Genomic DNA, 12,189 nt, shown 5'->3' with positions numbered 1-12,189 from the left:
ACTGTTTTTCAATCATACTATATCTTTCTTCTGCTCTGTGCCAGATCTGAGACCAGAATCCAGTGGGGGTCCGAACAGAACTCTGGCATTGCCACAGGCCCCAGCCAAAGCCATCCTGAGTGACACGAATATCCAGCTTGGCTGGGAGGGTAGGATCAAATATACCCAAGGCCTGGGCTTGTTTAACTGCCAGTTTTGCCTGTTGAAAAGCGTCCTGTCCCGTTCTTCCCCAGTCCCATAACTGCCCCTTTTTCTTGAGTCTGTATAATGACCTCAGCAGCTGTGCTAAATGAAGTATAAAGGAGTGCCAGTATCTCAATATACCTAAAAACTCCTGCAGCTGCTTTGGTGTTGTAGGGACTGGGAATGCCTGAACCCTGTCTATGACAGCACTGGGTTGTACTTTGGTCTTTCTTGACGAAACTACCCCCAGGAATTTTACCGACAGGCCCGGACCTTGCATGTTCTGAGGATTTATAGCCCATCCTCTTTCTTGCAGATAGGTAGTGAATGAATCTGCTGCCTGTCCTACCGCCTCCAGTGAGTCAGATTCAACAGGAGATCATCAATATAATGATACAAGTTAACATTATCAGGTTTTCTCCAATTAGCCAGGTCACAGGCCACTAGATTATGGCAACATATTGGCAAATGCACATACCCCTGTGGCAGGACCTGAAAGGTCCACTGCCTGCCTCCCCATGTAAATGCAAATTGATCTTGCAATTCTTCAGCAACTGGTATACTGACAAATGCACTTGGTAAATCTAGGACACAATGGTAGGTTTTTATCCCCCTACTCAATGTGTCCATTAGGGAGGCAATAGTGGTTACGGCTGCATGAATAGGCAGCGTGACCTTACTTAGTTCTCTGTAATCCACCGTCATTCTCCATGTTCCATCCGACTTTTGCACTGGCCATATGGGGGAATTATATGGGCTATGTGCAGGTCTTATAATGCCAACTTTTTCTATTTCCTGTACCATCCTTGATATTTCATCTTGTCCACCCAGGAGCCTATACTGTCTCACATTAGTAAACCAGCATGGTTCCAGCAGGCAAATAGGCTCATGCTTCACACAACCTCTCAATATTGCCTGTACCACCCAGGCACTAATGCACCTTTGTCAAAGTCTGAACTGTCATCTGGAGAGACAGACACCATAAAATGTCTATGCCCAAGATGTACTCTGGGACTGCAGCAATAGACACTTTATATTCCTGGGGTGGGAAACACCTAACCCCTAATTTCAACTACATTTGGGTGGCCAGAATTGTCTGTCCCCCAAAACCACCAATCACCACTCTGTCTCCATTAAGTTTAGTCAGATCCCCGTACATTATCAATGTTTCTGCACCTGTATCAACCAACACCATAACTCTCTGAATATTCTTCCAGGACAAAAAATAATTGTCAACTCTACACAGGGTCTCCAGATGGGACTGGAGGCCCTAGGGGGACTAACATCCTCTGTCACACTATAAATTGTACTATGGCTAAGCCTTTTACCTCTGATAGCTCAGGCTCAGGTCACCCAAGGAGGCTTCTTTCTTCCACTAGGAACTAGAAAATCTTCCATGTTGTTGGTGGTAGTTTGTCAATAATTCTTATCCTAGGTTTTTTGGGGCAATTTTTAATTGTCCTTCAACGGCTTCCATAGCTGAAGGAGGACATGGTTGGGCTGGCAATCAATTTTCGCAAATTAAATCCCAGCCCAGATTAAGTCATTAAACATTTGTTTTCAGGATACCCACATAGGTCCCGACTGATAGGTCTCTCATGCCTGCTGAGAATTTTACCATGTCTAGGCTTTCAAATGTGTCTTCGTATATCACATCTCTTATACCCACTTTGTGAATACAGTTCTGAAGGTCCTCCATGGAGGACCATAAACCAGTACATAATGGTATATCAGATTTATTGGGTCAAACCATAAAGCATGCTACCAAACTATTTTAGAGTGATTCTCATTGGTATATTGGATGGCAGTGCATAGCCTCTGTCTAAGGGCAGGGTGTATAGCAGTGGATGCAAATTTACAGACCTCTGGTCTGTTGGCCATAACACCTTCTGCCCCTGAATCTCATAGCCTCAGAAGCCAAGCTGGCACACTTGCTCTGGACTTTAGTCAGAATCATTGTACCAGGTCCATTAATTCCACTGCCATATGAGGACAGGCCATCACATGTAAATGGATTTGGGCAGGGGACCACTGATCAGGGGGCACCACTGCTGGTCTATCTTGTATTTTTGTTGTTGTTGTTTTTGAGTTATTACAGGATGAATCATAAAGGGATCCATTGCAAGTGGAGCTTCAAGATCTGATTTAGAAGTGTTATCTTCTGCATTGACCAGGTCCACTGATTCAGGAACCTGGGTATCATCTACTTAAATATTACGGACCTGCTTTATTTAGGCTTGATTTTTTCCCTGTCAGTATACTGAGGAGTTGTTCTAATTTTACTATGTGGTCTCATAATAATTGATTTTCATTTTCTAAAGTATTGCTTCTCATTTCAGCCTGATTTAAAGCAATTAATAGTGGCCATGCCACAGGAGAAGCATCTAGTCGATGTTCTTTTGTGACTAATATATCTTTGCTTAATCCATTAAAATAATCTGCCATGCAGGATGGGAAAGGAATATTTCCCATAACCCACAGGGGAGACCATTTTTCAATTATAGTCACCAGTTCATAGTGAGGTGATCCCCAAAATCCTGGGATCTGTCTGGGGATGGTTTTGTCTGGGGGGGGTAATGTTCTCCCCCATGACCCATTTAAAGTTATTCCAAAGAAAATACTTTTTTTTTAAATAGTATTTTGGCCTGCCTGGCTCACCAGATGTACAATTAACAAATGTACAGTTAGAAGAGTGGCATAGTTAGGATGGTATTTTACAGGTTTATAGTTAGAAAGATTTTAGTGATGGAAAGAGAATCAAAAATAAATAAAAATCACAGTAGAAAACTCCAAAGGGAGGGATCTCCAGAAAGAGACCCTTCCCCAGTGGCAGTCAGCCCTTAAATGGGGTCTAGGAGGGGTGCAGCCAGGCTCCACCCCTTCCAGTCACACAGGTGAATTTGCCTTCACCTGTGCTCCCACAGCCTACCCAGTCCTTGCCTCAGGCGATCAATCAGTGGTTCAGGCCGTGACTCAACAGTTCCCATACATACACCCAAAACAGAACCTTTGTAGCCTGTCAAAAAAGCATTCAGAATATTTGTAACCTAAGGTTTTTCATATTTCAGCTTCTCCCTTCCACAAACAGAAGATAAATTTTTCAAAACAGCAACTAACAACCAAAGCTAGACATCCACACAATGCTAAAATCCAAAATGGTATGTTTAATAGCCAAATAGACAGAGCTACCTGTAGTTCAACTTGTAAACGTTAAACAGTTTAACAAGTACAGACAACTGTCAGCTTCTTAACTCTAGTCTCTGTATCATTGTAATGAATCTCTTAAAACTATGCCTGGTGCAACTCAGACTTGGTCGCACTAAGGACAAACATACCAGGACAACATACTATTGAAATCCAGCATAAGTTTTAAGAGACAAAACAAAAAAAAGTCTCTCTCAACACACTATTATTTTCCTAATGAACAGTTTCCACGATGGCCTATGCATCTGCTTCAGTATCTGTATGCTCTCAATGACTGATCTAGTCATTAGTTCAGTGCAGTAATAAAAAATGAACTAAAACTGAGAATGACTCTCCATCTGTTCTATCTATGCTTAATGATACACTTGTCAAATGGTTTATCTTGTATTGAAACAACAACAAAAAAGTTACATTACATGCTTACCAACAAAAGAATGCTTATTTTGAAGTCTGAGGCATCCAACTAAAACTTCAAAGTCACAAATTTACAGTATGAATGAATGCTACAGAAAATGCTTACTGTTTTTCCTGATCCTGTCTGGGCACATGACATTAAATCCCGCCCTGCTTGTATAACAGGAATGCTGTGCTTCTGCACTGGAGTAAGTTTTGAATATCCAGTTTTAGATATATTCTTCCTTAAAGTCTGAGCAAAGTTAGCTTCTTCAAAAGCCTGCAAGAGGAAAATAAAAATAATGTATTGTACAGTACCCCACTTATTTTACAGTATACAACCATGCATGCTTAAAAAAATGGAATACTTACTGTAGTATACAGAGACTAAAAAAGACAACTCTGAAGAGGGGTCCCACTGGTCATCTACGTACCAAAGTTCCTAACAGTAGATGCCTCAAAGTATTCCTCAAGCTACTCACACTCTTGAAGTATTGTTGTCTGTACAGCAATGAAGGACTTCAACTGGTCTTACTAACTTTGAGAGAAAACTGCACAGAAGCTACATATAACATTCTGATTCAAGCAGGAAACACACACCATGGTATACTACGAAGATAGACCACAACTCCTCTGTTCTGTTTCCTGTAGTAGATTTACTCTGATGTACTCTTAATGTCTGTACTAAAACAGCTAAAGAGAGCTAAAGCAACATCCCTATCTGGGAGCAAAAGGCACCATACAGAGAAAACACTCTCTCAGTTCCCCCATCACCCATCCCCACTCCCTTCTACCCCCACCTCCCTCTGCCCTGCTTCATTACCCATCCTCCTAGGAGGAAGAAGAGCCTTTCCCTTTTTTTTTTTAAAAAAAAAAAGCTAGCCACCTTGTGTTATATGGAAGCAAAATTACATACTACTTTTTAAACAAAGAGAAAAATCACAGAATCACACTTAATACTTGAGAATAAAACGTTCACTAACCAGTAATGGTGCTGGAGGGTCAAGTCCTGACATCTCAACAGCACATTCATCATACTTGTCAAAATTAATTCCTGACTGATAACATGCAAAGATGGACTGTTCATCTTCAGGTGGAGGAGGGGGGACATAAGTCACCTTTGGACCTTAAGAACATAAGAATAAACAGTGTAGAGAAAATTTAGGCTGCTTTAAGTATTGCGCTACTGAAGTCAATAGTATTTTCCTTCACCTTGCAGGACACAAAGATACTTCATAAATGAATTCTACTAAAACTTAGCTTTATACTGCAAGACCTAAAACTCACTTACAGATGAATTAAGACTTTTGTAAGGCCATTTTATAACGCATTCTCACATTTGCTCAGGAATCTTACTTTGAAGAGATACTAACAAAAAGTATGTTAGTTCCTACACAACTACCACAAAAATTCATTACACCATAAATTGTCTCTACCTTCCAACAATGAAATTATTAATATTAAAAATATAATTCATTTGTCCCTGGTAGTTCATTTACACTTCAACATTCCTTAAGGGACATTCCAAGCTAATAAACTCAGATGTAAAAATGAATTATTTGATGTTCACTAAAAGGTTTGCAACAGAAGTCTTTTCACACAAACCTCAAATAAGGAACAATTATAAACCAAAATTATTCGTACAAAATTAAGGTATTCGTTATTTGTCCTTTTGCATTTCAGAAGTACAAGAAAGCCAAGTAGTGCCAAAATCTCCTGTAAACACATTCAAGACAAACAAACATTCTGATAGGCTGTTTCAACTGACACATTCAATACATGCTACGAAGTCATTATCCATTAAACATTTCAACATGATTTCCTGCAGACAGAAATCATGACATTATATTTACCACTCTTAACTCTGTAAAAGGCATCAAGTCTGTGTTCTGTACATAGCACCTCAAAAGTGACATCTTAAATGAATAACCTATTGCTCCCCTAGCATTTTTCTCTAACAACTGTAATCACTACTTACATGTGATAGCCAATTAATTTCTAATAGCTGTGTCTCAAGTAGGTAACAATTATCATTAGAAAGAAGAGAAAATCATTCCATAGAAAAATTCCACAGCAGTCCATTTCAAAACTAATCACCTTTATTTAGCTGAGAACAATGACAGTATTGCTCCGAAATTTAAAGATGAACACAGTTTAAACAGAGTTTAACAGTACATGCTTAACAATTCATGTTACACAGTTCAGTTATAAATTCACACAAATCACTACCTTCTGTTTTATGAACTGAACTCCAGCAATCTTAAGAAAATGCTGAGTCACAATCAAATTAAAATTGACATGTAACTTATGAAGCTGCTTACCTCTTCCAGAATCAATTTCTTCAGAGCGTCCTTTGAGAACTCCTGTTAAATGAAGCAGCCCAAAGTTAGCTTCTTTTTGAAAAAAAAGCTCCTAAGGGAACTTTTAAGTAAGGACCTTAATGAAAAAAGTATCCAAAAACGCTCTGAAAAAATCAGCAGCATATCCTGGTATGATTGGCAGATTGAGTTTAACTATTTAGCTAAGCATTGAAAATGAATTTGAAAGTAGTAGCAGGGGGCACAGGCTGCAGTGTGAACTGAGCTGGGCCACATGCAGCCCATCGGTTGGGCATACCCGCTGTAATGCATGAGTTCTGCACAGCTCTTCTGCTCTTTTAATGCAAAACCTGCTAACATACTAGAATATCCCATTTCTGCTACAGCAGGTGGTAGAATTTCCTGAAGTTATAGAGGATTTGGAGAACAATAATCTATGCCTCTCACACACAATTACTTACACTGTGCATGCTGAAGTTCTATGGTTTCATCTTCCTTAGATGTGAAATTGTACTAGTAACACCCTAGGAACTTCCCCCCAAGAAGTGAGGGAAGCAGCAGCAGCATGACTACTTATCATCTAGCTTAGCTGCATTTAAAGCAACTGAACAGCAATATTATGAATGGAAAAAGGGACTTCTATCTTTAGTCCAACCAGCCAAGCAAGTTGATTAAATGCATCAGGGACAACCTGTGTAAGAATTTTTTAATTTACAAGAAGCAAGCCCAAAGAGAATTGCTTCCCTACAAAGTGCTGCAGATAATCTGCTAGAAAATATGTCTACCTAACAGGAATTGCAGGAAAATATGTAATTAATCACGAATACTCTGCCACATGCCACACTTCCCAGAGAACTTGCACTAAATCATCCGTAGAAGACTTGATTCTGAGTTAGCACTCCGTACACAGCAAAGCAGCTGTTTCACTGTGATCTATTGAAACTCAGCCCTTGCCCCTCCCCCACACACTGAGATATGTGCTTGTAGATATTTTTTAATCTATGATAGAAAAGACAGCTGCTTCATTCCTATTTTTGCTACATTTATATGCCCTTAATATTTTATGTACTATGCACAGATTTTCAAATGTAGAATGTACTTGAGGGATAAACACATCTCAGATGTTAGAGAATATATTTAGCCCATATTTAACCCTTTAAAGACAAGGGTTTGTCTTAGAAAGTATTTCCTGGCAATAAATCTTTGTGAACCATAGTACAGTTGGGGGGGGGGGGGGAGGGGGGAAGATATTCTAACAGTGAAGGGGAAGAACCTAAACATTTACTTTTTTTTTAAACACATGGTCTGGAAGGTCATCATCTACAGACATTCTAGAAGGCGGCAGAATGAACCTGAGCAAAATGCTAAGAACAAAGATACTTCATTAGTAGGAAATGGACATAGTATAACATAGATGGGAGATTCCAAGAAGCAAAGAAAACCTCTCTTTAGGACATATCCCAGCCATCTGCTGAGAGTCAACAAAAAGGAAGGGTGAGTAACTTACTGGGGCAGAGAGAAAACCCTCAAGTACATAACAAAGTTTAGAAGCCTCCCCCTCCAACACCCTACTGTAAACCTCGTGTGAACCTTGCCACTCTTGAATCTTTAATTAAGTTGCTGTATTTGACTGTAGTAAACTGTTGAACCACTGCGTTAAATTGGCTAATGATTAAGTGCTGATCAAGTGCTACTAAGAATCACACAACCTAACTTTGTGATTTATCATAAAAGTATTAATAATTCCTACATCAGTACTAAATCAGTTGAGTAAAAATCTGTTCACAACAGCAAGCAAACAAGCCATATAACTGCTGCAATAAGTCTTTCATTTTCAGTGGGGGAAAAACTAAGCTAACATCATTTACCAAAGCTCTGACAGTACTGTTTTGCTACAAATCAGCAATGAGAAAATCCAAGACAAATCATGCTACTAAAAACATCTCACCTGCAGGACCTCCAACTGCTCCTCTTCCTCCTGGGGCAAAAGGGCTGCCACGCAGAGGACTATTTCTTTCCTCACTGTTAAAACCTGTAAGAAATACAAAGCATAGTAAGTATACATCTAAAATTAGTTTTATAAAGCATTATGCCCAATGCTAGTATTACAGAACCACAGAATATCCAGAGCTGGAAGGGACCCCTAAGGATCAAATCCCCTGCCTCCACACAGGACTACACAAAATCCCAATCCTTTGATCGATTACACTATTCAAATGCTCCTTGAACTGCAGCAGTTTTGTGCCATGACCACTGCCCCGGGGAGCCTGTTCAGTGCCTCACTACCCACCCTCTGACAAAGAGCCTTTTCCTAACACCCAACCTGACTGTCCCCTGACATAGCTCCATGCTGTTCCCTTGGGTCCTGCTGCTTTCATTGGTCAGCACCAGCACCTCTCCTTCCCCTTGTGAGGATAAATGCCTGATACTACTTACGACAAAATCCACGGTGCAATATCCCCCAGAGATTCTTCATCATTTTTACCTATTCTGTATTATTTCCAGTGATATGATCTTGCAAGAACAGTACCTCTAACATATCTGAAGAAATAAAGCTATTTCACAGCCTTATACTTTTAGTTCTCAATGAGTAATCAAATCAAAAAGGATGACCTAAGGTACAGACCCACACGAACCAGTCAATGTAAAACTTACACTTGCTTTGCCCAAAGATGCCAGGAACTCTTCTAAAACCTTGATCTTGCATACCAGGATCATTTGCAGAGTTCCTCTCTTGAAAATCTGCATCATGGCACACAACACCTTAGTTTGTCCGATTTTGCACAAACAGATCAAGTGACTTTTAATTGATTATTCTGTAAAGTCCTTGCTTCATTGTACTTTTTATTGGTATTAACAAAGGCATAAGGATCTGGGAGGGGTGCAGCATGAACAGCTAACTTCAACTGGCCAGCAGGATATTACATATTATATGGCATCATCTGAAAAATACATATAAAACTGAGAAGAGCTGGCCAGGGGAGCAGCTACTACTCTGGGACTGGCTGGGCATCAGTCAGAGGGTGGTGACCAATCGCACTGTGCATCACTTTTCTACAAATATTTATGCATTACTATCCTTAGCGTTATTTCTCTCTTCTTCCTCTGTCTTAATAATCAGTTTTTATCTCAACCTATGAATTCTACTTTTTTTTCTTCAATTCTTTTCTCCATCCTACTTGGAGATGGGAGAGTGAGGGAAAGCCCTTGTGGTATTTAGCTGATCATATTCTGCTAGATGAGACCAAGAAGTTCTCCTACAGTGTCTGTAGCTCCTTCACCAATGCTCAGTGGAATATTAACTCATACACAGCTCATCATTTGAGTTTTTCCAAATGCAAAACAAAAACTGCATTTTTAAGGAGAAAGGCTAAGTATAAACATTCTTAAGTATTACAGACCTTAAATACAGGTTTAGACTTATTTTGACAAGAGTTAGTATTAGCCTGCAAGTTATAAACACTCACATGGTCTGATACAATGAAACTGAGTCTAGAAATAAGGAAAACAATTTATCGAATACAAATAGGCACAGAACAAAACACTCCAGGAAGTTACCTCTGCTTCCAGAACTCCTCCCTCTACCAAATCTAGTCACTGGTTGATCTTCTCTGTTTGGACGTACAACAGACTCTACAGGGAGGAAAATAAATCAACAATCAAAATCATCTTTGACTTTAGTGTAGTTGGTTGTTTTGTTCTGTCAAATGAACTCCACATTAAAATTCCAGAATCATTCAGGATGAATAGGACCTCGGGTCTTTGATCTGGTCTCCCACTCAAAGAGAGTCAACATGCAATTTTCACCATGGTGCTCAGAAATTTGTTCAGGCAGATCTTAAAAACCTCTCAGAATGGAGACTGAACAGCCTCTCTAAAAACCTCTTCCAGTGCTGGAATGCCCTTGTGGTAATTATAAAAAGTCTGAAAATCTTTTATTCTAACTCATGTCTGTTTATCTTTTGTTCTCGTTTTGCATGTCAATGAAGAATCTGGATGCACATTCTCAATCATCTCATAGGCAGAGAAAAGCTGGTGAAAGGCCAGCCCAAAGCCCTTCAGATTCTGCTGCCTCCCTGGTGCCCTGGTCAGGGACATTACTAGGAAGCACCCTGGACTTGCATAGCCCTCTGAGTATTACCTGCTTCTAGTAGCTCAGGTTGGCAGCAACAAAATCAACGGGAGAAGCCCAAGGGCTGTCAAAAGGGACCTTAGGGCATGGGGGTGATTAGCTGAAGGAGCAGAACTCAGGTGGTGTTTTCCTCAATTCCTTTAGTAGCAGGGAAAAATACTGAGAAGAACAGAAAAACCAGCATGATCAACGTATGACTAAGAGGCTCATGCCATCAAAGGAATTTTTTTTTTTTCAGTTATGGAGTAGTTTATACAGCACCAGGCCTGCTGGCTAAGGACAGGGTTCACCTGTCTCAAAGGGGGAAAAGGATTCTAGCCCAGTAGTTGGCAGGGCTTGTAAAGAGAGCTTTAAACTAAATATTAAGGGGGAAGAAAACAAAACCAGGCTCACTAAAGATGAGCCCAGGGACAGCATGCCACAGTTGAGAGTGAGACCAATGGCCCAGTTGAAGTGCACCTACACTGCTGGTGATAAACTACTGGATGGAGTGCCGCAATCACAGTGGCTGTGTGCTACTGAGATCTTTCAGTCTGCTTTATGAGGTGCTGGGTACAATGAAACACATCTGAGACACTTCCAAACCAATGCACACACCACAAGAAATAAGCAAAAAGATCTAGAAGCCTTGCCTCAGTCCAGAGCTACATCACTGCTATATGCAAAACCAGCCCTGTGAATGGTGTGATGGATGGTAACAGGCTTTTCAGAAGAGATAGGCAGAGAAGGACAGTGGCACTGTATGTTTTGCAGGGGCTGGATTGTATGGAGCTGACACTTGTCAACAACTTGGTTGAGAGTCTCCAGGTAAGGATTAAGGGATGTGCAAACACAGGAGATGTCACTGTGGGAGTCTATCATAGACCACAAGGCCAAAACAATGACATTGATTAACTACTCTTTAAGGAACCTAGATACTTCAAGCTCAATTGCCTTTGTCCTTACAGAGCACATAGTTGACCATGTCATGGGAACACCACACAGCTAATATAAACAGATACAGGAGATTCCTAAAACACTTTGATGAAAACTTGCTAGTACAGGTGCTACGGGAGTCAACAAGGAAAGGTGTCCTCCTAGATCTGATCCTCCTGAACAGAGAAAGCCTCATGGGTGAAGTGGTGAACAGTGGCCATCTTGGCCATAGTGACCAAGAAGTATTAAATTCAAAATCTTTTGTGACAGGAGGAAAACTGTCACTAAAACCTCAACCCTGAATATAAGGAGGACAGATTTCAGGCTGCTTAGGGAACTAGTTGTTAACATCCCCTGGGAAACTGCTTTTGAAGGCACCGGTCTCAGCACTGCCTACTCTAAGTACAACCTCCTGAGTGCACAGGGACCAGGCAATTCCACAATGCCAGAAGTCAAGCAAGGGCAGAAGGCCAGCTGGGCTCAACAGGGATCTTCTTCTGAAGCTCTGACAGAAAAAGAAAGCACACAGCTGCTGGAAGCAAGGTCAAGCTACATGTGATGACTAACAGGGATGTTCACATTTGTAGGGAAAAAACTGTATAGCCAAAGCTGGTAAAAGTTGAAGCTGGTCAATACTGTGGTAAACAACAAAAAGGGGTGTTTTTTTTAAATACATTAACAACAAAAGGAGGATCAGAGAGAGCGTTGGTTCATTACTTGATGAGAACAGCCATCTCACAAACAACGACAAAGACAAAGCAAGAGACATTCAGTGCCTTCTTTGCCTTTGTCTTCAACACTGATTATGAACTCAGGGACCCCAGATGCCCCAAGTTGGAGGTCATGGTCCTCAGCCAATTACTCAGCCAAAACCAAATTTATACAGGCTTTGCTGCTCCACCTGGATGCAATTAAGTCCACAGGACCCAACAGAATTCATCCCAGAGTATTCAGAGGGCTGGATAATGTCATTACAAGATCTCTCTCAATTATTTTTCAAGTGTCTTAGGAATCTGGAGAGGTATCAGTTGACTGTATATAGTT

At 40.6% G+C, this 12,189-nt stretch overlaps 1 protein-coding gene across 2 annotated transcripts in view; it reads right to left on the bottom strand.

The window, feature by feature from the left end:
• Nucleotides 1–12,189, bottom strand: part of DDX4 (DEAD-box helicase 4) — a 31,795-nt gene that overhangs the window by 14,992 nt on the left and 4,614 nt on the right. For both annotated transcript variants that reach the window (XM_040655364.2, NM_204708.3), the window contains exons 5-10: nucleotides 9,657–9,731; nucleotides 8,754–8,840; nucleotides 8,047–8,130; nucleotides 6,102–6,143; nucleotides 4,764–4,906; nucleotides 3,908–4,060 (exon numbers count right to left, since the gene is read on the bottom strand). In XM_040655364.2, coding sequence (XP_040511298.1) covers nucleotides 3,908–4,060; nucleotides 4,764–4,906; nucleotides 6,102–6,143; nucleotides 8,047–8,130; nucleotides 8,754–8,840; nucleotides 9,657–9,731 — 584 coding nt within the window. The remainder of the gene's footprint in view (nucleotides 1–3,907; nucleotides 4,061–4,763; nucleotides 4,907–6,101; nucleotides 6,144–8,046; nucleotides 8,131–8,753; nucleotides 8,841–9,656; nucleotides 9,732–12,189) is intronic.

This window comes from Gallus gallus, chromosome Z, assembly GCF_016699485.2.
Source record: "Gallus gallus isolate bGalGal1 chromosome Z, bGalGal1.mat.broiler.GRCg7b, whole genome shotgun sequence".
Lineage (NCBI taxonomy): Eukaryota > Metazoa > Chordata > Aves > Galliformes > Phasianidae > Gallus > Gallus gallus.
The sequence above is the reverse complement of the archived record's forward strand: the minus strand, read 5'-3'. Positions and strand labels throughout refer to the sequence as shown.